Source organism: Salmo salar, chromosome ssa19, assembly GCF_905237065.1.
Source record: "Salmo salar chromosome ssa19, Ssal_v3.1, whole genome shotgun sequence".
Lineage (NCBI taxonomy): Eukaryota > Metazoa > Chordata > Actinopteri > Salmoniformes > Salmonidae > Salmo > Salmo salar.
In genome coordinates, this window is record NC_059460.1 from 14,984,425 (window position 1) to 15,010,511 (window position 26,087).

The 26,087-nt window shown below is 42.1% G+C and overlaps 1 protein-coding gene across 3 annotated transcripts; it reads left to right on the plus strand.

Moving 5' to 3' along the window:
• Positions 1-1,842: 1,842 nt before the first annotated feature.
• itprid1 (ITPR interacting domain containing 1) lies at positions 1,843-24,310 on the plus strand. 3 transcript variants are annotated; one of them, XM_014157402.2, is made up of 17 exons: positions 1,843-2,130; positions 3,233-3,365; positions 7,746-7,791; positions 8,065-8,105; positions 10,167-10,220; positions 12,006-12,054; positions 13,064-13,141; positions 13,412-13,614; positions 14,162-14,682; positions 14,875-14,935; positions 19,094-19,206; positions 19,399-21,150; positions 22,030-22,157; positions 22,441-22,552; positions 22,833-23,129; positions 23,285-23,339; positions 23,604-24,310. In XM_014157402.2, exons 1-16 carry the CDS (start codon positions 2,104-2,106, stop codon positions 23,330-23,332), a joined length of 3,663 nt encoding a protein of 1,220 aa, XP_014012877.2. In that variant the 5' UTR covers positions 1,843-2,103; the 3' UTR covers positions 23,333-23,339; positions 23,604-24,310. The 3 variants fall into 3 exon arrangements, with proteins under 3 accessions (XP_014012877.2, XP_014012881.2, XP_014012882.2); XM_014157406.2 differs by lacking the exon at positions 1,843-2,130 and adding an exon at positions 2,953-3,038; XM_014157407.2 differs by lacking the exons at positions 1,843-2,130; positions 3,233-3,365; positions 7,746-7,791; positions 8,065-8,105; positions 10,167-10,220 and adding an exon at positions 10,244-11,362.
• The last annotated feature ends 1,777 nt before the right edge of the window (positions 24,311-26,087 follow it).

The following is a 26,087-nucleotide window of genomic DNA, read 5'->3' on the forward strand; positions in this document are numbered from 1 at the left end:
TGTCTTTGTTCCTAACAAATACAGTCATGAGTGGTATCTCTAAAATTCACTCGAAAGGCAAGGCACTCTGGGAAATATGCAAATAAGGCAGGGAGTTCTATGACGCTGGCCCGGGTTGTACAGGGCAATGGCCCATCACGTCATCTGGCGAAAGTGGAGTTGGAGAAGAGCCCTTCTCAAATCAAACAGTAATCTGCACCACTCTGTCATGTTGTCAAGAAGGCAGCATGGTGCATCATCCAGAAATATACAGTACATTTCTTTTACATAAAGTAAATGTTTGAATTATCAAACTAGTTTTCATTGGGAAGGAAGATAAAGCATTTGTTTATTTAAAGCAATCACTTGTACATGTGAAAACACATAATCCTACTCATGTCACGTCCTGACCATAGTAAGTTGTTATTTTCTATGGTAGAGTAGGTCAGGGCGTGACAGGGGGTGTTTGTCTATCTTTTGTATTTCTGTGTTCAGTTTCTAGTATGGTATTTCTATGTTGGTTTTGTTTGGTATGATCTCCAATTAGAGGCAGGCGGTTGTCATTGTCTCTAATTGGAGGTCATATTTAAGTTGATGTTTGTCCCACCTGTGTTTGTGGGTGATTAATTCTTGAGTAGTGTGTTTTCTCTCTGCGTCACGGTTTGTTGTTTTGCGTATTCAAGTATTTAGTGTTTGCATTTTGTTTCACGGTAATAAAATATGTGGAACTACGAACACGCTGCATTTTGGTCCGATCCTTTGAACAGCCGTGACAACTCATCATTCCCAGCGCTTAATTATGTTCCAAAACAAATGCGATCACTTTTAAACCTGGTTCAAACTCCTCCCACCGGGGTAACGTGGGCTAGATAAACAAACCCCCTCAGTGTGTTAATTCAACACTGAAAAGTGTTGACCTGTACAGACACTGGACCAGCGTTAAATTTAACACTAGCTAGGTTTCTGTCCAATTGGCAACAGATTTTCATGCCAGTATTCTCAAATCTGCATAAAAACTAAACGCATTTTCCCACCAAAGATGTTTCCATCAAATTGACTTGTTGCAGATAAAAGCGAGTGTGCCCACTCCGATATTGGCATGTGCTCTCTAGTCAACAGCGCCCAGATAGAGTATATATATCCAGTTACTGTGTCTGGGCGCTGTTGGCTAAAGAGCATGTATAGTGTCCAGAATACTGAGCCAGTTACAGTAAGACAAACCACCAAATGGTATTTGAACCATGCAATAAAAAGGAAATCATTGAAATTGTCATATAAATTGATAACATACCTATAATATGATTTTCTTTCTTCTAAAAAAATTATTATTTTTATTTGTCAAATGGCACCCAAGCATCGATGATCATGTCACCAGAATAAGACCCTCGATATTTATTGGAAAGGAGCATCAAGCTCATCACCTTGCACTTTCACCACCCTGTGACGTTTATCATAATTTGTTTAATCTGTAGCCTAATAAACTGCATGCTTTCCTGACCAGTCGTGGTGGGAGGACCACACAACATGTCATGGCATGACTCCAAGTTATTATATCAACATTTGCGCATAAATGCGTTTCCAACCAACATTTCTCGGATAATTCATTTTACCACAAAAGATCACACCCTGTCTAGTATATTTTGTTTTATCAACATTTGGAAAGTTTACCGAAAAATGTTCTGTTTCTATCAGGTCTGTCATGAAAGTTTTTATCCAACATGTACTTTACTCGCTTATGAAGGTTGGATGGAAACCTGGTTAGTGTCAGTGTTGATTTAACCCTGGATTATTTGCTGTGCTCACACACTGAAACCAACAGGGGGTTCACTTTGGTGTTTCATTCTAGGCCTTAGTTGTTCCTTGTCGTTTCATTATGCAGCAAATATCAAGCTTCAGCTTTTTGTGCATGACTGTAATTTCCTCTTTAATGATTTTCAGTGTCACGTAGGTCATAAGATGTGCCTTGTCAGAAATTCTATCGAGGTATAAAGTCGAGTTCCAATTTGCATGTGACTTTTATTTGAGAAACCAAATTGAACTGTAGCTTGTAATGTATAGCATGCAATTATGCAAAGTACAAACTGCGGACAACAGGGACTGTTGTCATCGGTGCACTGAGTTTGAATGCAGTGGCGGCCACGGATACATCATGTAAGTCTATTCATTCACAGGTGAATCCTTTCATTCTAATGAATCATGATATGTAGTTTTGTTCTGCACCTATTTTACTATTTCCTGATTGGTAATCTATTTTGACTGTCACAGTTTGAATGAACTTGAGCTATCATTTTTATAGGTACTATAAACTTTATGAAGAACTAGGGTATATTTAGTATTATGTTAACCATAGGAAGAACTTAGCCAACACTGTGTCAACCAATTTCTCTTTCCAGAGTTTTTGCTAGATGTGTCTTGGTTGAAGGAAGTGAGACTAGCCTACGTTATGAATGTCAGTGGTGTTTTGGACATTTTGCAAGTGTTGGATTTCAAATATAATCTCTTCTTAGTAACTTAAATGTTTAAAAAGTTTATTGAAACATGGTAATCCACACTGAGTATAAATGACTTTAAGTGGAAGTGACTGGCATTATAAAAGCCCAAAATCCTCCTGGAATATGTCTTGAAATGAGTCTGTTTCCTGTATCAAGTATTTGCCAATGCAGTTTACGATTCACAGTGTCCAAAATACTGACCCAGTTACAGTAAGACAAACCACCAAATGGTATTTGAACCATGCGATAAAAAGGAAATCAATGAAATTGTCATATAAATTGATAACATACATATAATATGATTTTCTTTCTTCTATAGAAGTGACTGAGGCTTCTGACTATCACCTATAGCTTACGCCAGAAAATAGACCATCCAGTCTGACTGATTGACTTCTACTTCCTGCTGGGAATAGAAGGGGGAGGTTGAACTTGAGATAGAGTTCCTGAAAAAGCACATCCCTTTGGCAAGAGCTGCTCGTAACCGATAAACACTGGAACAGGAAACGATGAAAACATTTAAATAAGCCAGCAGGAAACAATATTTCTGTGTGTGTCAGAGAAGCAGGGGTGAGCTGTGATGTGTTCGCTGTTGAAGTTTTGACATCATTTGCATCTCTTTCATGACTGGCATGTTTACTAGTGTAGATAGTGTAGCCTGGATGCCTGGGTGCAACCCGATCCTGTGGTGTTTGCTTGAGCCTCATGTTGCAGTGGATTTTCAGGTTGACTGACGGTCGGTGTTGTGTGGTTCTGATCTTCAGAGAGACACCAGGATGGCAACTGAAGGGGCCACAGAGAAGAGAGCCAACTTGGTGGCATCTAAAGTCATGTGGAGTAACAGGGATGACGTACCTATGTCAGCACCAGAACGGTCACATGGCAGTGACAGAGCTGGTAAGACCTCTTTCCTATTGTCTATTGTTCTGTAGATTGCAGATTTTCAATTTGAGGAATATGACACTGTTTAGAAAACTGTGCGATATTAGAGACTGTAGATTACATTTTTGGAACTGTCTAGAATCTCTATATCTATGTATTTGACTCAGACCTTGGCAGAAAATACCAGCTTTTCAAATACTAATTGTAGTCGAATATATTTTATATTGAGTTTCAACTAAAAGGCAACTATTTTCCTTGATATTCAAATAAAGGTCTCAGAAAAACAAATAATATTTGAAGGTAAACAAAAAAATATTTATTTGATGGCTGACAAATATTTCAAGAAGAACCAAAAAGTACAACAGTTAATTGAATTAGTCTAAATATATGACCATAACCACATGTTTTGGAGGGCTCTTAGATAGGAATCTTAGTATAGCCTATAGCCTAGAATTAAATTCATGAGGGAGATGGATTCACCTCAATATTAGAGTAGACCACTTTTGCAGCTTCAAAACGGCAAACAAATATATTTTCATAATGAGGTACATAAGGTAATACAATAACACTTGACATAAAGTTCTCATAAAAGTATAGTATCTTTGCGATCAGGGCCTGCCACACTGCAGCCTAGGATTGTCCAGGAATGGTTCCACGAACATGGCAGTGAATTCAGCCTCCTGCAGTGGCCTGCCCAGTCACCAGATCACAATTCAATTGAGCTTTTGTGGGATGAAATGGAATGAGCTCTTCTGAGTAGAGATACACTACCAGCCAACTTGACACAACAGTGGGAAACATTGAAGTCAACATGGGCTAGCATCCCTGTGGAACGTGTTCGACACCTTGTAGAGTCCATGCCCTGACAAATTGAAGATGTTTTGAGGGCAAAATATTAGGAAGGTGTTCCTAATGTTTTGTACAACCGGTGAAGATGAACCTTGAGGGTTCTATCCCTACCCCAGAGTTTAATGGGAATTTTTTTAAACAACCACTAACAAGAGCTAACCCAGTCACATCAAACTCTGAAATGACAGCTAACATTCACTTTTCATTTGTTTCAGCTATTTCGCATTGACATTTATATCCATATGAATGATGTTGCTGTATGATTTCACCTGGTCAGAACAATGGCTAGCTGACATCACACACCGATCTCTTTGGTGGGGGAAGATCAAATTCATATTTTATTAACATTGTGGTTGAGGTCTGAGTGGCAAACAGCAAGGTTCATACAAACCTGTACTGTTGCAAACTAAATGCTAGCTGGAAGAAAGAGGAAATGCTGTGTTTAATAAAAGCATACACTCTTAGATAAAAAGGGGTTCTATATAGAACAGGGGTCTCCAACCTTTTCTAGTATGGGAGCTACTTACAAAAAATAAACCTGGCAAGCTACACATTTTTTTCTAGCTTTCAAATAGGTACCCCCAAATAATGTTTTATATTTTCCCAAATTATGTTCTCAGTAAACATTTTCCTGGTTTTAGATTTATGGGTTTTTCAATCTTAAAATTACAATCGTTCATTGAGAAACAACGAAATTGGATGTTCTAAGTCTATGTCAATGTCACGTCCTGACCAGTAAAGGGGTTATTTGTTATTGTAGTTTGGTCAGGACGTGGTAAGGGGTGTTTGTTTTATGTGGTTCGGGGTTTGTTGGGCTATGGTATTATGTAAGAGGGGTGTTTGTTTAGAGTGTTCCGGGGTTTTTGGTCTATGTTCTAGGTTAGTGTTTTTCTATGTTCAGTCTAGTTTTCTACTTCTATGTTTAGGGTTTGTTGATTGACCTTCAATTGGAGGCAGCTGTTCCTCGTTGCCTCTGATTGAAGGTCCTATGTATAGGGGTGTTTTTGTAATGGGATTTGTGGGTAGTTGTCTCCTGTTTTGTGTCTGAGGACAGGACAGGACAGGACAGGACAGGACAGGACAGGACAGGACAGGACAGGACAGGACAGGACAGGACAGGACAGTTTAGTGTCGTTCGTTGTTTTGTATATGTGTTTTTCCTTCTTTTCAATAAACAAAGAAGATTAGTAAACACGTTCCCACTACACCTTGGTCTACTCCTTACGACGCCTGTTACAGTCAATGCTTAAATCACATAATTGTTTTTTTTTTAGGTCTGGAAGAAGGTCTGGAACAAATGTAGATTTTGATAGTAATTCCCCTTTGATTACGCATCTGGCCCTTTAATTGTGCATCTAGCAAGTGAGGAATGTGCATCTATTGTGCCGGTCTAGTGATGGTTCTGTACTGCTGCTGCTCGTTTCATGGCAAAGTTTGCAAATAATAGATACAAACGATATACTTACTCATGATATACTTCTGCCAGGTAAGCCTACTTTGCAGTTAACATTTAATTGAGAAGGTTTTGGGGAAAGTATTTCTGTCGACCTACAAGACCGCTTATCATATAGACTGGATACACACAGAGTGATAGACAAATGAACACACCACACAGATGTGCAATATTGCTGGAAATTAACTGGCAGATATTGTGTTAGACTTGGCTATTTAAGCCAATAGTGGCTAACCAGGGGTGGGATACTGTCAATGTTGAGTTGATAGAGCCCAACAGTGGAGGTGTCATAATACCCATAAAACCTAGAGGTCAAACAGGGAAATGGTTCCAATCGTTTTTCCACCATTCATTTTTCCCATAGGGGATTTTAGAAACACTTAAAATAAGGGCTGTGTTTCTTGAAGGCTTACTCTGGCAGGACGTTTTGATAACTATGTAAATATCTCTCGTACAAGGTGACTTTCATCAATATATTGAGTTCCATTTATACTCAGATTCAAAAAGGCGATTAGCATCAACTTGGATATAATGCAAAACTACAAATCCCTGCAAGCCATCTCGAGCGGTCACATTTGCTAACAGGTATTGTGTCAATTTAAAACTTGCGCAAGAGAGTTTGAAGAATTGTCCATTTAAACAAATGTAGCCAATTTATTTATTACTACATTTAGCTAACATTAAATAGTTCAACCAGAGATTCTTACCTTTGCCTCTGTTTGGCGGTCTTGTCCAGATCATCATGGCATTTGTGGTTCTTTATGATAGCCACATTTTTTTGTTGGGGGGGGGGGGGTTAAATACAGGCGATTATATTGATAAAAGTCACCTTGTCCTAGAGAGATTTACACAGTCATTAAAACGTCAGGCCAGGGTAAGACTACACGAAACACAGCCCTTATTGTAAGTGTTTCTAAAATCCCCTATGGGAAAAATGAATGGTGGAAAAACAATTGGAACCTTTCCCTTTTTGACCGTTAGGTTTTATCAGTATTATGACTCATACTGTGGTACTCTATTACATAGTAGTTGGGAGCTTGCGGTGTCTGATACTTGTGAGATTTGTTTATGACTGTTTGCAGTAGAACATGTGAAAGTTGCATGTACTTTAATAGTGGCCCAGCGGCTAAGGAGTTGTACCTGTGGCCGAAAAGTATCCGGTTCAAATCCTGGGCCGGGTTCTGAAAACTGGAGGGCTACTGGGTTCACATCCTCAAAACATTCCCCTACCATTGGGCCCTTGAGCAAGTCCCTTCAAATAATAAAAAATAATGAAAAATACACAACATGCTCTCCATCCAAGACCCATTGTTGTTTGCTGTAACTAATGGACTGTATTGTATTGTAAAGTCAGTCACTGTTGACATAGGCCATCATTCAAATAAAGAGATGCCTCCCTGGACACCAAGATTCAAGTTTTTAATGTCACATGCACAAGTACAGTGAAATGCCTTTCTGCAAGCTTTTATCCCAACAATGCGGCAATCAATATCAATATAATGCTATAAAGTATAGTAGAACAAAAACACAAGAAATATAAATAAGAAGAACATGACAAAGTAAGCTATATACCAGTGCATATTTCCAAACTATGTTTGCATATAATGCCAATAAATTCTAAAAAGTATGCTGGTATTCTTTTGTCCATTGTTTAATTGTGTATTAAATTATGTCCGTAGCTAAAAATATGACTATTTAATGAATAGTAGTTGCTACATGGCCACAGGAAAATGTTTAGTGATGGGGGTGCTGCATATTTTTTGTCGACCCCCTAATTTATCAGCACCCCTACTTCACGAGGCTATGAGTAGCCATAATTCATAAAAGGCACCATACAGGGTTCTATATGGAACCATTTTGGTTCAGTGAAGAAAAACCTATAGGATTCTGATCAAAGAACCCCATAAAAGCGTTCCATATAGAACTTTTAGGGGTTCCATATATGAAGCAAGCGACAGAACCCTTTTTGGTTTGATAAGGAACCTTTTTTTTCTAAGAGTGTACTTATCCCAGGTATGATTTCACATCCTATATAAAACTGATGAATGTTTCTTGGATGAGTCTTGATGGGTGTGTCCATGCCTTTTGTACAGGAATCTGTAGACAGAACAACGTCCAACAGTGGCTTAGAAGTCATGAGTGAGTATTAGGACGTCTATTTACATATGACAGATGTTTTGCTTTGTTGATGGAAAATATCTAGAATTCATTTCCACCAATATCTACACAGTGGACTTGGAGTTAATAGAGTTGTATTTTTTGTTTTATTGAACAGAGTTCATTTTCAGATAACTGATTGGGATTTCATAGCTCACTCCTTGCCTGTTTATTTTCCACATCTTTGTGTGCTGTTTGGGTTGGTTGTGAGCCTCCTGACTACCCCTCCTAATAGCGCTTGACGTTTACTTGCAGGGCGGATGCAAAACCAGACCACACCAGAGAAGCTGCAGCAGGTACGGCACATAGACATTTACTTTGATTTACTGGAGTTTAATACCAAGAAGGTTCATCTAAAAATGTTTGAGTAATTTCTCATGAGTCATTTGTTGTTAGTCCTGGTACAGTAGTAGTTCTATCTACAGTGTAGTTGCGCATTACGGTTATTTTGGTGACACTTCAGCTTAACACATTGAAGTACATTCAATATTAGCCATAGACCAGTAGTTACTGAAAGATGTTTGGATTTAAGTCAAGTTTAAACTTGAGCATGACATACCAACAGTTGATTTAGATTGAAACTGTTGGAAAATGTGAGTGTAAGAAATGTTACACTACAATACACTAAAGTCATTACAAAACCAATCAACTCATCCTGTTATGTAAAGGTTAAAAATCAAGCCTTAGTATAACAGAGATGATATATGGAAATGTATTTGTATACGTAACTTGGAATTGTCATATTCACCATACATGGGTGTTGTCTCTGGGTAATGAAGAGGTTGTGTAGCTAGAAAGGCAGAGACTCGGCAAGGCAGATAGATAGATTCAAACGACATGCAAACTAGGACCGTGAAAACCATGGGAACGACATCTTGTTATAAATATAACGATACAAGGCGAGACCCAGATGCAGACACGGGAGGTAGATGGTTTGAGCTCTGATATTTATTATAGTCCAAGGGGTAGGCAAAAGGCAGGTCGGGCACAGGCAAGAGTTCATAACCAGGTCAGAGTCCAAAACGGTACAGGCAGAATGGTCAGGCAGATGGGCACAGAGTCAGAACCAGGAAAACCAGAGACTTGGCAAACAAGATGAACTGGCACAGACAGACAGAAAACACAGGTATAAATACACAGGGGATAATGGGAAAGATGGGCAACACCTGGAGGGGGGTGGAGACAAGCACAAGGACAGGTGAAACAGATCAGGGTGTGACAATAAGTCTGTGCTGTAACCAACCAGCCCCTAAACATCCATTAAATGTCCTTTACTGTTGGTCTTAGCCATCACCGGTTTATTATGTCACACAAAACAAGACTGCTATTGTTGATTCCTCTATCACTTTCTTCTTCTGAGGTCATTTGTATCTGTTAGAAGCTGAGTACAGAAATACCAAGTCTGCCTCTTTTGTCAGACTTGGTATTTCAAGAATCAGACGGTGATGTTTGTTATCTCGTTCTGTGTTTGTGCTCTGTCTAATCTATATTTTACAGTAAGGGTGTATCCCAAATGGCACCCAATTTCCTAAGGGCCCTAGTCGAAAGTAAACTGAACAAAAATATAAATGCAACATGCAACAATTTCAATGATTTTACTCAGTTACAGTTCATACAAGGAAACCAGTCAATTGAAATAAATTCATTAGGCCCTAATCTATGGATTTCACATGACTGGTCAGGGGCGCAGCCATGGGTGGGCCAGGCCCAGCCAATCAGAATGAGTTTTTCCCACAAAAGGGCTTTATTACAGACAGAAATACTCCTCAGTTTCAGATGATCCCACAAGTGAAGAAGCCGGATGTGGAGGTCCTGGGCTGGTGCAGTTACACGCGGTTGTGAGGCCAGTTGGACATACTGACAAATTCTCTAAAATTACGTTGGAGGAGGCTTATGGTAGAGAAATTAACATTCAATTCTCTGGCAACAGCTCTGGTGGACCACAATTGTTAGCATGACAATTGCACGCTACCTCAAAACTTGAGACATCTGTGGCATTGTGTTGTGTGACAAAACTGCACATTGGCCTTTTATTGTCCCCCGCACAAGGTGTACCTGTGTAATGATCATGCTGTTTAATCAGCTTCTTGATATGCCACACCTGTCAGGTGGATGGATTATCTTGGCAAAGGAGAAATGCTCATTAACAGGGATGTAAACAAATTTGTGCCCAACATTTTAGAAAAATAAGCTTTTTGTGCAATGGAACATTTCTGGGATCTTTTATTTCAGCTCATGGAACATGGAACCAACACTTTACATGTTGCTTTTATATTTTTGCTCAGTGTAATATAGAGTATAGTACACTTTGGTGTTTTCTCTGAATCTCTTCTGTTTTTATGTTTAAAATATTACAGGGCTTCTTAAGAGGAACGCCAGCAGTGAGGATGACTTAGCGTTGGGCGTCGAAGGTAAATAGATCTTTCATCTTGTAGTCGTTGTTTTTAGGGTGACATGAACATCAGGTAGAACCGAGCCGAGGACAGAGGAGTAAGTTAAAAACAGGTTCTGTGGTTTTAAAACATCTCAATGATTTATCCACTGTGTGCTCAGAGGAACATTTGAGCTGTCTGAGAGTGGGTACACAATGAGAAAAATGTTGCTGAAGGCTGGTGTATTTAGGTGAGGGGGTAAAATATTGGCAGAGGAGAGGTGGTGTCTGTACTTCTTGCTAATCTCAGGGCTGAGCATCCAGCAGTAGACAGAGGGAGGGACAGTTAAGACCAGGATGAAAGTCTCAGAGACAGGGAGAAGACCATACCAGACCTGGGTTCAAATAGTGGTTGAAAACCTTCAAAATACTTTGAGCGTTTGCTCTAGCCTGCCTGGAATGCCTTGTGGTCTGGGTTTGGGACTGTTCTATTGGTTCATTAAGACGGGCAAGTGCAATCAAGCATGGATAAAGTATTTGAAATGATTAACTAGTATTTGAGCCCAGGTCTGGACTATACACACCTCCAGGCAGTTCACCCTAAACATGGCTAAGGAAAATCGCGCTGCTTAGCTTTGGCAAACACCACAGCAAATCTTATACAAACACAGCTAGGATCTGATGCTCACCAGTCCTCATTGACACCTACTGGGGGTTGTGTGTGTGTGTGTGTGTGTGTGTGTGTGTGTGTGCCCGTGTGTGTACAGTAGCATTACTTCCACAGTATCCCTTCTTAGTCATCACTTAGGCTGGCCTCAGAATCAAATAAAATTGCAGTGAGACAGTAAAGGAAGAGAAGAAAGTGGAGAAGCAGGAGACAGGATGTCTTAGAAGGGACAGCCAAGGATATTTGGCATGAACCACTGTATTCTCCTCAGAGAGAGAGAGTACAGGGAGAACATGTCCTTACAGAGAGGAGAGGGGGTCAATTCCAGACACTGACCCAAGGAGAGATTGGTCTGTCCACTATCTCCTCCCAGGACTGGCTACTCAAGATATTAAAGGGATTGGCTACTTACAAAGGCCAGTCAACCAAAAGGGACTGCTGCCCCAAACCCTAAGGAAAGATTGATCAGACTACTCTATCTCCTCCAAGGTACTGCCAGTGTACTCAACAGAAAGGTAAGTCAACTGAAAAGAATGCTACCCCAAACTCAGATGTTAGATGGGAATATAGAGTTCAGTAGCTCTTGGCCTTGAAAAGCACCACCTTATCTGTGGATCAGGAGACCTGGTTATGTAACACCAAATGACATGGCACTTTAGGGAGTCAGCTCGGAACAGAACAGAACCCAATGGAATGAAATGGCATGCATCATCACCAACTTTCCAAACACTCATTTTAGAACTCTTCAGATGGAAGAACTTTGCGGAACGAGACCTGATATAAGATAAGAGTTGGATGTTGGAATCTTGGAGACATTCTTGGACAAAAAAAGTCCTGTGTAATGAAATAAAATAAAGCTTCGGCCGGCAGCACAGACCACTTTGTCCCTGTCACCATGCCAGGGTAAAATGGAGTCCCAACCTTGAATAGAGGTAGAGAGGACAGCCAAGAGAAAACACTGACTGAAAGAACACTAATGCCTAATATAGCTACTAAACAGAGCCATCCCAGACACAGGATGTGCTGAATTAGCAGTTGTGACTAGCAGAGACACAGTGGATAGCTAGCTCGTTGTCATTCATAGCAAGATATTCCAAATATTCAGCCTTGTTTGCTTTCAGGTCTAGATTATTTGTTTTGTTTTTTTCTCTTCCTCAGCGTCTTTATATGGTAAACAGGGAGTGAGGACCGTCCAGGAATTTCTGAGGTAAGGAACATTCCCTCTCTACTGTCCTGTCGGCTGGTTGCTGTCAAACTTTTGGCGCATTGAAATGAATTACAACAGAGGGTCTATACATTGCGAGATTACACATCCATGTATAAATAATTTGTCTGTCACATTTGATGTTATGTTATCCAATATTTAACTTGCATATATGATTACTATGCATAAATGGGTTAAAATGTTTTATTGACCCCATAAAAATACTAACATTTCTCTCAAAGTGAGGTTAGATTGATGTGATCAAAAATAAAATATGTTCAAACTCTGAACACCCTCACCCTGGGCTAATTTTCAGTCACTTGTCATTAACTGACTGGTAGTGAAGGGAGCTGGCTTGATTGACAGATGTTGTCATAAGTTATGAATAATGTTCACATGATACATGCCCACCTGCCAGTGACTCCTATTTACCATGCAAATATAAGAGACTCACCTGACCTTCACAGAAACAGATGGGATACATCCTGAATGACACCCTATTCCCTATACAGTGCACTAATTTTGACCAGGACCCATAGGGCACTATGTAGGGCATAGGGTGCCATTTGGGACGCAGACATGGATGAAGGGATGGTTTGCATGAAACAAGAGTGATGACATAGACATAGATATGACACGACGAGGAGGAGAATAATATGAGATGATTGTTGCGTAGTGAACAGCAGAGACAACTCTAAACAGGGTTTAGATGAAGGAATGTGTGTGTGGAGATGACAGTGAGAGCAGTGTTAATTCAGATTATTGATCCATTCTGTTATGGTGCATTGTAGTATTATGCAGAAAAGCGTTCTATCATGTCTTTGTCTGTAGAAGGATGAGTGGCTAGCTTGTATGGAGACATGAGAATCAGAGACCGTTTGCACCGGTGTTCTTTCATGTCTTCACCTTTTGGAGGAATAAATGGCTAAAGGAACACATACCTAAGATGAGAGTCTAGATTCAGAGACTGTTGTCCTTCTATGACCATGTCTGTGTCTCCGTCATGGTCCAGGAGTTCCAGGTCCAGCCCAGTTCTCACCAGGTGGAACAGCTTGACCTCAGCCTTCTCAGCACAGTCAGCTCCACTCAGGTTAGTCATGCTGCCAACTCCAGGCGCTCTTTTGTTAACCAGTATTTATCCTTATTGAAGCGGTGAGGATCTGAGGCTGGATTGCAATTGCAACATACTATGCAATAACTGGCATGAGGTGATGTACGTTTACAGAAAGTGTGCATCCCTCTGTGTGCATGCTTGTGTGTGTGTGCGTTTGCATGCCTGCCTGTGTGCTTGTGTGTTTGTGTCTGCAAGCTCATGTGCATGTGTATTTATATGAATGTGTGCATTTGTGTGTTATCCCAGTGTAATGGATGTGCTGAATCTGTGGAGTGACGACCCAGAGGAGGTCCTACTAGATCTGGGCTTCGGCTGTGACGAGCCTGACATCTCTGGACGGATCCCTGCCCGCTTCATCAACAACCAGTCCAGCGCCCGGGGAATCAACATCCAGGTGTTCCTGGACGCCCAGAAGAACCGCATGGACATAGAGAACCCTGATGTCAGCAGTAAGGGATGTTACACTGTAAACATACTCCTCAGACATTCTGTCATGTGCTCTTAATACACTGAAAACATACTGTAGATACCTTGACATGCTGTCATTCTCTTTATACACTTTACAAATACTGTACTGTAGTTATGTCATGTGCTGTCATATGATGTTTAAGCTAGCCACATACATGTTCTAGCTCCAGGAACCTTGGCAACTACTGGCATGAACATGGTCATGGGATTCTTTTTGTGCTTTATGTGTTGAAACTGTTGTGTATCCAGTGTCCTCTCTGGTGAGAACACCGTGCATTTATTCCACCTGATGGAGACAGTCCTATAAGACTGATAACATGGTTAGCTGGTTTGCCAACTTTGCATCTGTCAACCACAGATAAATGTTAACAATCTCCTTCTCTCCTTCTCTCCTTCTCTCCTTCTCTCCTTCTCTCCTTCTCTCACTCACTCACTCACTCACTCACTCACTCACTCACTCACTCACTCACTCACTCACTCACTCACTCACTCACTCACTCACTCACTCACTCACTCACTCACTCACAGATAGGTTCAGGCAGTTGGAGGTGCTGCAGCAGGTTACCACTGCATTCTCATCCCTGGTCGGTGGTGCGTCTACAGACTCCGTCTCCGAGAGCGGAGTTCCAGCTTTAGCTTCAGCCGGGGCCAGGGAGAAGAGGAAGAGAATGGGCATGCTGCTCCGCCGGGTCTCCAGAAAAACCCTCAGCCAAACCCAGTTTCAGACACAAAACCAGACCCAGGACTCCCAGGACACAAACCCCACTCCCCACAGTCCTGTAACCCACTTACCGCAGCCCCTGGCTGGCCTCCCTGACAGGCGGACCCCGCTGAAACGAGCCAGACAGGGCCTGGCTGAGAGTATATGTCTGACCCCGCTGGCAGAGGAGCAAGGCCTAGCCTCGGAAGCACCAGAGCCCCACTCGGTCCACCAGGAGGGTGCACTCTGGCTGGAGGTGGGGAAGGAGTATCAACCCCTGATCTCCAGTGGTATTCCAACCAGAAAGAAAAGTCCTGGGGAGGCCAGGGAGTCCTTTGAGATGGAGGAGGTAAATGTCAAAGTGTCACTTCAAGTTAAAAGAATCTGGTGGTTTAACGTTTGTGGAAAGGGGTATAGTATACTGAAATGTCTTGAATTACCTCTTGCATTGTGTTGCTTCATTTTCCAGATTAAACTGTGTAACTGTAGTTGTACTACATATGTATATTGAGCTATATATTTGTGTTTTCTTCCATGTCAGATCCAGAGCTTTGATGAGGGCAGTATTTCTGGGAGCTACATGGGAGCATCCGACACCACAGGTATGTGCACCACTGTTTTAACACTCACATTTCTCCAGTCCATTTTCCTGGTTTCTATAGTTCTTGTCAGTGGTTTATGTGAGGTTTACAACTAAGATCTTAAACAGTAGCTTGTCTTTCATTAGTGTATATTTTAAAGAGCGCTAATGACATGGAAAGTATTCCCCTGCCTTGCTGTGGATGTTTCTCTCATGATTTAAGTGTTAAAAAGTAACCTACTAAAACAGTCCTCTAGCTTTGTAAACACAATTCTCTCCCTCGACCAGATAAAAGCTCTCTTTATCCAATGTCTAGGTTTATTTTTAAACTCTGTTGGCCCACCTTCAGCATGGTACAATCTCCTATGGTGAAAAAATGCAAATATACTGTAGCAATTAGAGTGCCATCATTTTCATAAGGGGTTTTAAAACAAGATACCGACCAACAGTGGCGGTCGGTGCCGTTTAACATTAGGGAGATTTCATTTTTTTGAGCATGGCCTTATTTCTATTACATCATATTAGATGACTGTCATTCATATTCCATTTACCCAGCTCAATGTAACATTGATAGGTTTAGGCTACTACCTGATACTCCAGGCTGTATCACATCTGGCCGTGATTGGGAGTCCCATAGGGCGGCGCACAACTGGCCCAGCGTCGTCTGGGTTTGGCCGGGGTAGGCCGTCATTTTAAATAAGAATTTGTTCTGAACTGACTTGCCTAGTTAAATAAAGGTTCAATTAAATTCTCAAGTGTTCCCTATACCCATCATGAGGTTGCAACAACCTAGCCTACAAATGGAAGTTTATAATGTGCACCGGTTGAGAGACAAATTGGAGTAATCAAGGTGACAGGCAGTTACGCATTCAATATGGCCATGGACACTTGTCTGCAAATAGCTAAACTGGGGTGTTGTTATTAGTCCAAACAGTTGTAAAACGTAGTTTCTATTGGACAAATTCAGGTAGAACCCCCCCCCCCCACCTTGTTTCGTTTAAGAAACGTTTTGCAACAGAATCGGAGGAAGGAATACACCCCTGTTCACCCGTACACACAGTTCACTTTCATAGCAGCCACATACAGCATCATCATCACTTTGCTCATTGCATAATTCCTTCTCGCATCTACCAGCCCCCCTCCGCTCACATTTTTCCCTTCAGTACATAACAGCTGTATGTGACCAGGCACAAAAACCTCTCCAAGCCAAACCTTCATACTACACAAACTACATTGTCACCATACTAACGTTATAGTCAACAGACTAGAACTAACGCATTAGTTAACCAACAATCCAATTCATGTGTACAATCATGCAGTACAGCAAGCAGTTTAGCAGTTACACCGGTGGCCCCCTGGTGGCAATACATTTATAAAACTGAAAGCTTACCTTGACTTGGAAGAGTTTCAGTGTTGGATAGCCTTAGCCAGCTAACATAAACAGCATTCCTCTCTGAGTCAGGTTGTTGAGTAAGCTAAATTAGCTGCATTAGCTAAGTATGTGAAAGGTAAACAAAGGAAAAAAATATACCACGAAATATACAGTGCCTTGCAAAAGTATTCATCCCCCTTGGTGTTTTTCCTATTTTGTTGCATTACAACCTGTAATTTAAATTTATTTTTATTTGGATTTCATGTAATGAACATACAAAATAGTCCAAATTGGTGAAGTGAAATTAAAGAAATAACTTGTTTCAAAAAAATATAAAACAGAAAAGTGGTGCGTGCATATGTATTCTGTATTCTGCCTTCCCTGTAGCTCAGTTGGTAGAGCATGGTGTTTGCAACGCCAGGGTTGTGGCTTCGATTCCCACGGGGGGCCAGCACAGAAAAAAACAATTATGAAATGTATGCGTTCACTACTGTAAGTCGCTCTGGATAAGAGTGTCTGCTAAATGACTAAAAATGTATTCACCCCCTTTGCTATGAAGCCCCTAAATGAGATTTGGTGCAACCAATTACCTTCATAAGTCACATAATTAGTTAGATTGCACACAGGTGGGCTTTAAGTGTCACCTGATCTCAGTATATAAACACCTGTTCTGAAAGGCCCCAGAGTATGCAACACCACTATGCAAGTGGCAACATGAAGACCAATGAGCTCTCCAAACAGGTCAGGGACAAAGTTGTGGAGAAGTACAGATCAGGGTTGGGTTATAAAAAAAGATCAGAAACTTTGAACATCCCATGGAGCATCATTAAATCCATTATTAATAAATTGAAAGAATATGGCACCACAACAAACCTGCCAAGAGAGGGCCACCCACAAACTCACGGACCAGGCAAGGAGGGCATTAATCAGAGAGGCAACCAAGAGACCAAAGATAACCCTGAAGGAGCTGCAAAGCTTCACAGCAGAGATTGGAGTACCTGTCCAAAGGACCACTTTAAGCCGTACACTCCACAGAGCTGGGCTTTATGGAAGTGGCCAGAAAAAAAGCCATTCCTTAAAGAAAAAAATAAGTGAACACATTTGGTGTTTGCCAAAAGGCATGTGGGAGACTCCCCAACCATATTGAAGAAGTTACTCTGGTCAGATGAGACTAAAATTGAGCTTTTTGGCCATCAAGGAAAATGCTGTGTCTGGCGCAAACCCAACACCTCCCATCACCATCCCCACAGTGAAGCATGGCGGTGGCAGCATCATGCTGTGGGGATGTTTTTCATTGGCAGGGACTGGGAAACTGGTCATAATTGAATGATGGCGCTAAATACAGGGAAATCTGTTTCAGTCTTCCAGAGATTTGAGACGGACGGAGGTTCACCTTCCAGCAGGACAATTACCCTAAGCATACTGTTAAAGAAACACTCGAGTGATTTTAGGGGAAGCATTTAAATGTCTTGGAATGACCTAGTCAAAGTCCAGACATCAATCCAATTGAGAATCTGTGGTATTTTTTTTTTTACCTTTTATTTAACTAGGCAAGTCAGTTAGGAACAAATTCTTATTTTCAATGATGGCCTAGAAACAGTGGGTTAACTGCCTTGTTCGGGGGCAGAACAACAGATTTGTACCTTGTCAGCTCGGGGGATTCGAACTTGCAACCTTTCGGTTACAAGTCCAACGCTCTAACCACTAGGCTACGCTGCTGCCCATATGACTTGAAGATTGCTGTACACCAGCGGAACCCATCCAACTTGAAGTAGATGGAGCAGTTTTGCCTTGAAGAATTGGAAAAAAGCTCAGCGGCTAGATGTGCCAAGCTTATAGAGACATAACCCAAGAGACTTGCAGCTGTAATTGCTGCAAAAGGTGGCTCTACAAAGTATGGACTTTGCAGGTAGGCATGTTTATTACTTGCTTGTTTCACAATAAAAAATATTTAGCATCTTCAAAGTGGTGGGAATGTTGTGTAAATCAAATGATACACACCCCCCCAAAACATTTTATTTTAATTCCAGGTTGTAAGTCAACAAAATAGAAAAAGGGCCAAAGTGGGTGAATACTTTCGCAAGCCACTGTAGCTCTCTCTGCTGCTTCTCCTTAATTTTTAAAGAAATTAGCTATTGTCTTTCTCTCTCTTTGAGTCACCTACTCACCACACTTAGCTGTAGCTTATGCTTTCAGTACTAGACTCACTATCTGATCCTTTGATTGAATGGACAAGATGTTAGTTCATACTACAAGAGCTCTCATAGACTGGAGGACGTCCTCTGGAAGTTGTTATAATTACTGTGTAAGTATATGGAAGGGTGTGAGAACCATGAGCCTCCTAGGTTTTGTATTGAAGTCAAAGTGCCAGAGGAGGATGAAAAATAGCTGTCCTCCGGTTACACCATGGTGCTACCCTAGAGGGTGCTGTTGAGGCTACTGTAGACCTGTTTATTGCAAAACAGTTTGTTTTGATCAGTTATTTGGTGATGTGAATATATTTAGTATAGTTTTGTCTAAAAAGGATAACTTTTTAAAATGTTTTTCTGAAATTCACTGAGTAGGATGGTCCTCCCCTTCATCCTCTGAGGAGCCTCCACTGCTAACAGAATAAGCAAATTGTGTCCTAACTTTTAGTTGATTCACCAGGCAAAGGTAAAGTTCTGTTTATTGCCCTGAGTCATAGTTCTCCTTTATACTCCAGATGAGTCTGATTGAAGGATATGATTAAAGTGATGTAATTTTCCATGAACTTTCTTTCTCTCCCCCTCTCCCCTCCCTCTACTCTCTTCCCCCTTCCCTATGTAGCAGTGTGTGTGATGAGGACTAACAGCTGCCAGTCTGACAGCAGTGGCTTCCTGGAAGAGCCCTTCATCCCTTCCATTACCCAGCATCCCTCACCTGGACCCGAGCTCATGAAGGTTACACAGATAACATTCTAGAAGTGCAACAATCTAGGCGTGTTACTTTAAGTTATTGCTACTAATTTATATACTTCACCAGCCCAAATTATTAAAATATAATATTGAATTGATATTCTGTCTATTTCATGGTGCACAATTTAAGAGGTCATTCATTAATTTAAACTGACAGTGTTTGGTTGTTGTTTAAAGGCTTTGTCGGGAATATTTGGAGGCAGCACTGACAGCCAGATCACTGTAAAAGGAGCTTCACCCCCCTCGTCCCCCCCATCCACTTCCCTGGACCCTTCCCCTCCTTCCCTCTCCATGTGCCACCCAAGACCCGAGTCTCCTCTATACAGACCAGAGACAACAAGCCCTACAGAGGAGACACCCAGACACCAGGATTCCCCCACACCCCACTCCCTCTCTGATGCCTTGGAGATGACTAACTCTGCTTTTGGAGCCAGGCCAAGCCTAATGGAAAACACTGTCACTGAGGAAGATGGATTCTCTTCGGCCTGCGGTTCACCTTGTCATAAGCCAGACTCTCCGTTACGGCACGTTATTATTATCATGAAAACAGATAGAGAAACAGAACACTTTACTGTGGAATCAGAGGAAGCTGTTCCAATAGGAGGAGAGGAAAAGGACATAGCGGAACAAAGTGGCAATGTTCAGACAGGAACAGAGGCTGTTGGTGATCAGGACACCGATTGTTATGGGTCACATGAAGGCTCTCGGATGAACTCGGTAGCTCTGGTGCAGATGAAGAAAGAGACAGAGATGAAGACGAAAGTACAGATTAGTTCTGGTTTGGAAGGTCCAGTGTTGGGTCCTGTTGCTGTTCCTGAGGTGGTGAATCAAGGCTCTGAGACTGGATCTGTTTGTCAGGACCGGTACTCTGAAGATCCTCTATTAGGATCTGACCCTAACTTCTCAGCAGAGCCTCTCCCTGCCTCCTCTCTCCCCCCAGCAGAGCCTCTCCCTGCCTCCTCTCTCCCCCCAGCAGAGCCTCTCTCTGCCTCCCTCCCCCCAGTGCACTGGGAAACAGGTGGCTCAAAGATTTCAGAGGGATCCTCAAGCTTGGTTGTCCAAGAGCCTGTCCCACCACTATATCAACCAGCAGACCCATCGACAGACCCACCTCCAGGCCCAGCTTTAACCTCACCTTCAGAGCAAGTGTCACCTCCATCCCCACCACCATCTCCATCCCCAGCCTCGTGGCCACACCAACCTCCAGCCTCAGCTTTTCCGGCAGCATCCAGCTCATCTCCAACCCAAGCCCATTCCCCAATCCCAAACCATTCTCTATCAGCCCTAACCACAACACCAACCCCATCCTCAATTCCAAACTCGCCATCAGCCCATTCCTTAACCGTAGCTCCATCTCAAGCCCCAACTCCACTCGTCCCCCACAGTGGTGCTTTCAGGTCAGGCCGGTCTGTGTCTGTCCAGATGCCCTCCTCCCTGCCCTCTGTCTCCCACTCTGCCCTCCGGAGAGGTGGCGTCCCCCACACCCCCTCCCCGCTCGGCCCTTCCTTCGAGCCCCGCCCCCTGACTGACCTGACGCTCCGGCAGAGGCGGAACTCCTTCTCCAGGAAGGCGTGGTCAGATGCTGATGTCTCCCACTTTGCAGAACACAGAAACACTGCGGTTGCCATGGGAAAGGCAGTCATGACACCTGAGATGATATCCCTCCTGTCCCCCGTCCCCTCCCTGTCATCGTCCAATCGGTGGCTGTCTCGCGACGGTTCACGAAGATCCGGAAGTTTCCAGATGAAGTCCACCTCCTTGGACACGGGGCTGTGGCAGGAGGAAGAGGGGGATGAAGTGGGGGATGAGGATAGACGGTGGGAACGAGCCCTGTTCTCTGGGCTTTCCTGCTGCTGCTCCTGTGATAACCGCTGTAGCTGCTGTTCTCAGAACAATCACCTCAAACCATCCTCCGTTTCAGCTTTCCCTGTAAGTAACACACACAATTCAGTTACTCTCTCTTTGGCAAACCTTCAATTGATTCACACAGGATAATATACGAACAAATACAAGACTAAATAACTAAAATAATGCAGCCTCACCCATGAAAATGTCTGCAACAAAAGTGCCCTTTCTATGGCTACGTCTGATCATTAAAAGAGTTATTCAATTCCTTATCTGTATATTTATAGAATATTTGAGGAGGCATTGAGGCACATCACATGTGTTTTTCCTGTTGACATGATGAACAAATCCTCTTTGCATGTTAGAATCTTTATTGGCCCTTCTAAAGATGGTGGTTTGGTTTCATACGCAGCAGTGGGCATTTGCATGTGAATGCCTGTTTTGCATGATGAGCAGCAGTAGAGGAGGAAGTTCACCACTCTCTCTCTGGCTCTTTAGTGGCCTCAAGCACAGCTCACTTCTAAAAAAATAAAATTATATGAAAGGTCCTATTCACCAAGAAGGGTCAATAGGATTGGGGTTGCTACTTGAGTCTTTAGTAGACCCTTTTTTGTCTCTCACGTAATGCCTGTTTTATGGAGGTGACCACCATTGTGCTCTGATGGAAATTATGTGTTGAGTAGGCTACTGTAATTTATCTTTGTGAACAGCTGAATTTGATACTTCTGAGAACAGAACATCTACACTATGGCGTTCATCTGAGTTCAACATCTATGGCCTTCATATTTGTATTGAGTCCATTTGGTTGTTCTAATTGGTTTAATTATCAACCTCTTCGAGCTAACCACTGCAATTTCGTTGATAGGCAAAAACAGACCTTTCCTCCCTTATGCGCTGATTCACTGTACAGTATTCCTGACTTTGTGTTGTCTCTATCCTCTCTCATGATATTATTCTGTGCAGTATTCCCTGGATGAGCTGGAGGGGATGATGCACTGTATGAGGAAGTTCCGCTGCGTCCTGACAGACATCGAGGAACAGCTGTCAGAAGACCAGGCCTCGGTGTACAGCTCACTCTCTGACACTGACAGGTAGATAATAGCCCCTCTAGCGGACGCTTTGGGCTACTTCAACTCACTCATACCCTCTCATTTAGAGTGAGCATTGAGCAGGCTTGGGTATAATGAGGACAGTTTGAGACTGATGGTTTTAGTGTTATGTTTATGCTGCAGGGTTGGAGTCAGTTCCGTGTCATGACTTAATTGAAATGATATTGAACTCAACCCTGTTTTGTTGGCTAATGATTTAGATTTGACATACGATGGTGTCACCTTTTTGTGTCCTCTTTGTCCCTACGCCTGTGTCCTGTCTCAGAGATGAAGTGCGAGACATCTTGGAGCTGAGGAAAGCTGTGAAACAGGAAGCAGGAGAGTTGGAACTGCAGCTCACTGACCTGGTTCATCGCTATGACGACAGCTTCAAAATGGTAGGTTACACAGACACACCCCTGACTGTGGATTATATTAATGAGAAATGAAAACATTGTTTTTCTACTTTGCCTCAGCACTATAACACCCTTTACACTTTCCTTCAATTACAGCAGTTAGTAAAAATGTGTTATTGTGTACTGTATGTGATAGAAACTAGAGATCGGAATCAATATCCAAAGGAATAAGCATTTCAAAGCCATGGATGACAGCATAAATGGGCATAAAAACAAATATCTGAGAACTGATATTGAATTGTGATGTTGTTCGGTTCCATAGAAGATGCACAGACTACTCGATGAACAATCTCACCTCTACACCCAGCTAAGGCTCCTCCCCCTGATCCCCAAGACCACCCCTGGCTCCGCCTCCTCTAGGAGCATGGCCACTCAGTGCTGCCTGCTGCCCTGGCTGCCTTTGACGGACATGTCCAGGCCACACCCCTCACCGCAGGCCACCTGGGATTTGGAGTCCAGATCAGCTCTGCCAGATTCCAGTTCTATGGGCCAGAGACTAAACCATGGTTCTACCGGCACCAAGCCAGACAAACTGGACATTGTGGGTTTCATCCAGAGAGTAAGGGACCTTTGACCCCTGGTGCATACACAACCACATATCAAAATGTAGTTTCAGGTTTACTGGACAAAAATACAGAAATGTACTGACTGCGTATTGCTTTACATTTTTGTCTTGATAATGACATGTCGTCACATCTCTTTACTGTTTTTCAGCTGAAGGAGTCCATACGCCACTCTGTCAATACTGACTCACTGGAGTAAAAGAGAGGTGGGGTAGCCCTGACTGACAGATCTAGGCCGGGATTCAAGCCTAAGCGTTTCATAGGGCAGCGTACTATATAGGCGACAATCGCGTTCATGGTAAACGCTGTGCATGTCGGCTCAGACGTAAATTACCTTTAAAAGTCTTATAATAGTGCTCTGCTCTGTAACACGCCTTCGTGTGAATACCAGACCTATACTCTCTAAACTTTACTGAAAAAAACACTGCCTGTGTCCTCACCAACCCGTGTATTGTTTTTTTGTCTTACAGATGCTGCTTCTGCTGTAGCTAACTGAAAATGATCTGCTGTCTAAGTTATAGTGTGTCCAATCAACCTGGACTCGGGTAGATGTAACATAATAAACGTAAATCTGTCTCCCTCCAGTTAGTATGATATGTTAGGTGTGGTAAGGTATGTATTTCTTTGTGGATGTCCATCATCCATTTCTTATGTTATAAATAACAATTCATATGATATGTTACGAATTGCAATTTGTACAATATGTTACGAATTTGCGATTAAGTATGATATGTCACAAATTCCAGTTTGATGTGGCTAACCCTAACATTAAAGTAGCTAACGTTAACTAGGCTAAGGGTTAGCTAACATGCTAAGTAGGTGCAAAAAGTAGTACGTTTCAAAATAGCTAATTAGCCTAAATGCTCAAGTTGTCCGTGATGAGATCGGAAGACGCAACCTTAGAGGTGCTAGAAGTTTGCATTATATGCCCACCTATCCACCCCGACCCACCACCCTCCTTTTGTTTTTGCCTTATGTAACCTTACCAAACATACCATATCATATTCATTTGAGTGTCCTGGATTTACGTTGACTATGTCTAGTCTATGAAACCAGGCTGGTGTAATCAATGGATTCTATTACTACTAAAGTAGTCCAGTGTCCACATAATGAATAAAGAGCACGAATGCATGAAATCATGTGTGCTTGTTCTATAACGTGCCGATCCAATGCATAACATACTGTCCAAAGAGTTTATTTGTGTGTATTGTCATTCCCTACGTATCAACAACAGCATTCGTCTCAACTAAGGATGTGTTCTTATTGTAACATGAAGTCTCCTACTGTTACCTACCTGCATCAATGCTCTGGGTAAGACAGTTCCCCATCCACATGAGATCCATGCAGTATGTGTATGCTATAGAGAGGAGCTCCTATGTGTCACCCTCCTGTTCTGGGTTATGTCCTTATTAGCACAAGAGGTGGTCTTGCTCACGTCTCCTGCCTCTTCAGACCCCAATTAGCAGCTGGGTAGTAACATTCCAGCCTGTGAGCCTGATGCATTTCATGACTCCCTCTACTGGTGCTCCCAACTAAAATGTAAGAGCACCACATGCCATTTAGGAACACCAGAAAATAAGATTTAAAAAAAATGTTTTATTGCAATACAGCCTACGGTATATAGAGCCCCACAGTGGAAGTGTCATAATACCCATAAACCTAACGGTCAAACAGGGAGTCACCTTGTCCTTGACAGATTTAGATTGTTATCAAAACGCCACGCCAGGGTAAGCCTACACAACACAGCTCTTATTTTAAGTGTTTGTAAAATCCCCTATGGGAAAAATGAATGAATGGTGGAAAAACAATTGCAACCATTTCCTTGTTTGACTGCTAGGTTTTATGGGTATTATGACTCATACTGTGGTACTCTATTGGGCCTAAATGAATTCTAGTTACTTTAGAAGCAAATGTTGTGCCCTAGAAAGTAATATGTTTATTATAAAATGTTCAAGTCATTTGTGGAATATTAAGTTTCTACGTTGTGTAAAAGCACTATTTTCCTACTGAGATGCATTACATAGATAATTGCACACTTTCCCTTCAAAAAGGTCAGGTTTGTGATGGCAAAGTTCAAGAGATCTGTCGTTCAACATTGTGCTTTCAAGACAACCGGGGAAAAAAACTCAGTCTAATCATGACGTCAGTAATCTTCAAGTCGGAGCTCTGGAAAGTAAGTATGGTAGCTGCAGCCCAATAGAACCCCACAGTGGAGTTGTCATAATACACATAAAACATAGTGGTCAAACAGGTAAATGGTTTCAATCATTTTTCCACCATTCATTTTTCCCATAGGGAATTTTAGAAACACTTTTGTGTATGCTTACCATAGCATGACATTTGATAACCATGTAAATCTCTCCCAGACAAAGTGACTAATCAATATATTCGGCCCTATTTACTCTCAGATTTGAAAATACTAATTAGCATCAAAGTAGACATCATGCAAGACTACAAATCCCTGCAAGCTCCTGCATGTCATCTCTCTGACACATTTGCTAACAGATAGTGTCAATTCAAAACTTGCACAAGACAGTTCACAAAATTTAATTTAAAGACGTATAGCCAATTTATTAATTACTACATTTAGCTAACATTAGATAGTTAATCCAGAGATTCTTACCTTTGCCTCGATTTGGCAGTCTTGTGTTATGCTGACTGCAGAAATGTCCACCGGAGCTGTTGCCAGAGAATTTAATGTTAATTTCTCTACCATAAGCCGCCTCTCCAATGTCATTTTAGAGAATTTGGCAGTATGTCCAACGGGCCTCACAACCACAGTCCACATGTACCCACGCCAGCCCAGGACTTCCACATCTGGCTTCTTCAACTGCGGGATCGTCTGAGACCAGCCACCCAGACAACTGATGAAATGGTGGGTTTGCTCAACCAAAGAATTTCTGCACAAACTGTCAGAAACCATCTCAGGGAAGCTCATCTGCGTTCTCGTCGTC

Excerpts from the sequence above, each read along its gene's own strand:
- itprid1 (XM_014157402.2), top strand. The coding sequence starts at position 2,104 with ATGCAGTGGCGGCCACGGATACATCAT. Across the intron at positions 3,366-7,745 it reads ACATGGCAGTGACAGAGCTG|GAATCTGTAGACAGAACAAC; the intron begins GTAAGACCTCTT and ends CCTTTTGTACAG. Across the intron at positions 14,936-19,093 it reads GGGAGCATCCGACACCACAG|CAGTGTGTGTGATGAGGACT; the intron begins GTATGTGCACCA and ends TTCCCTATGTAG.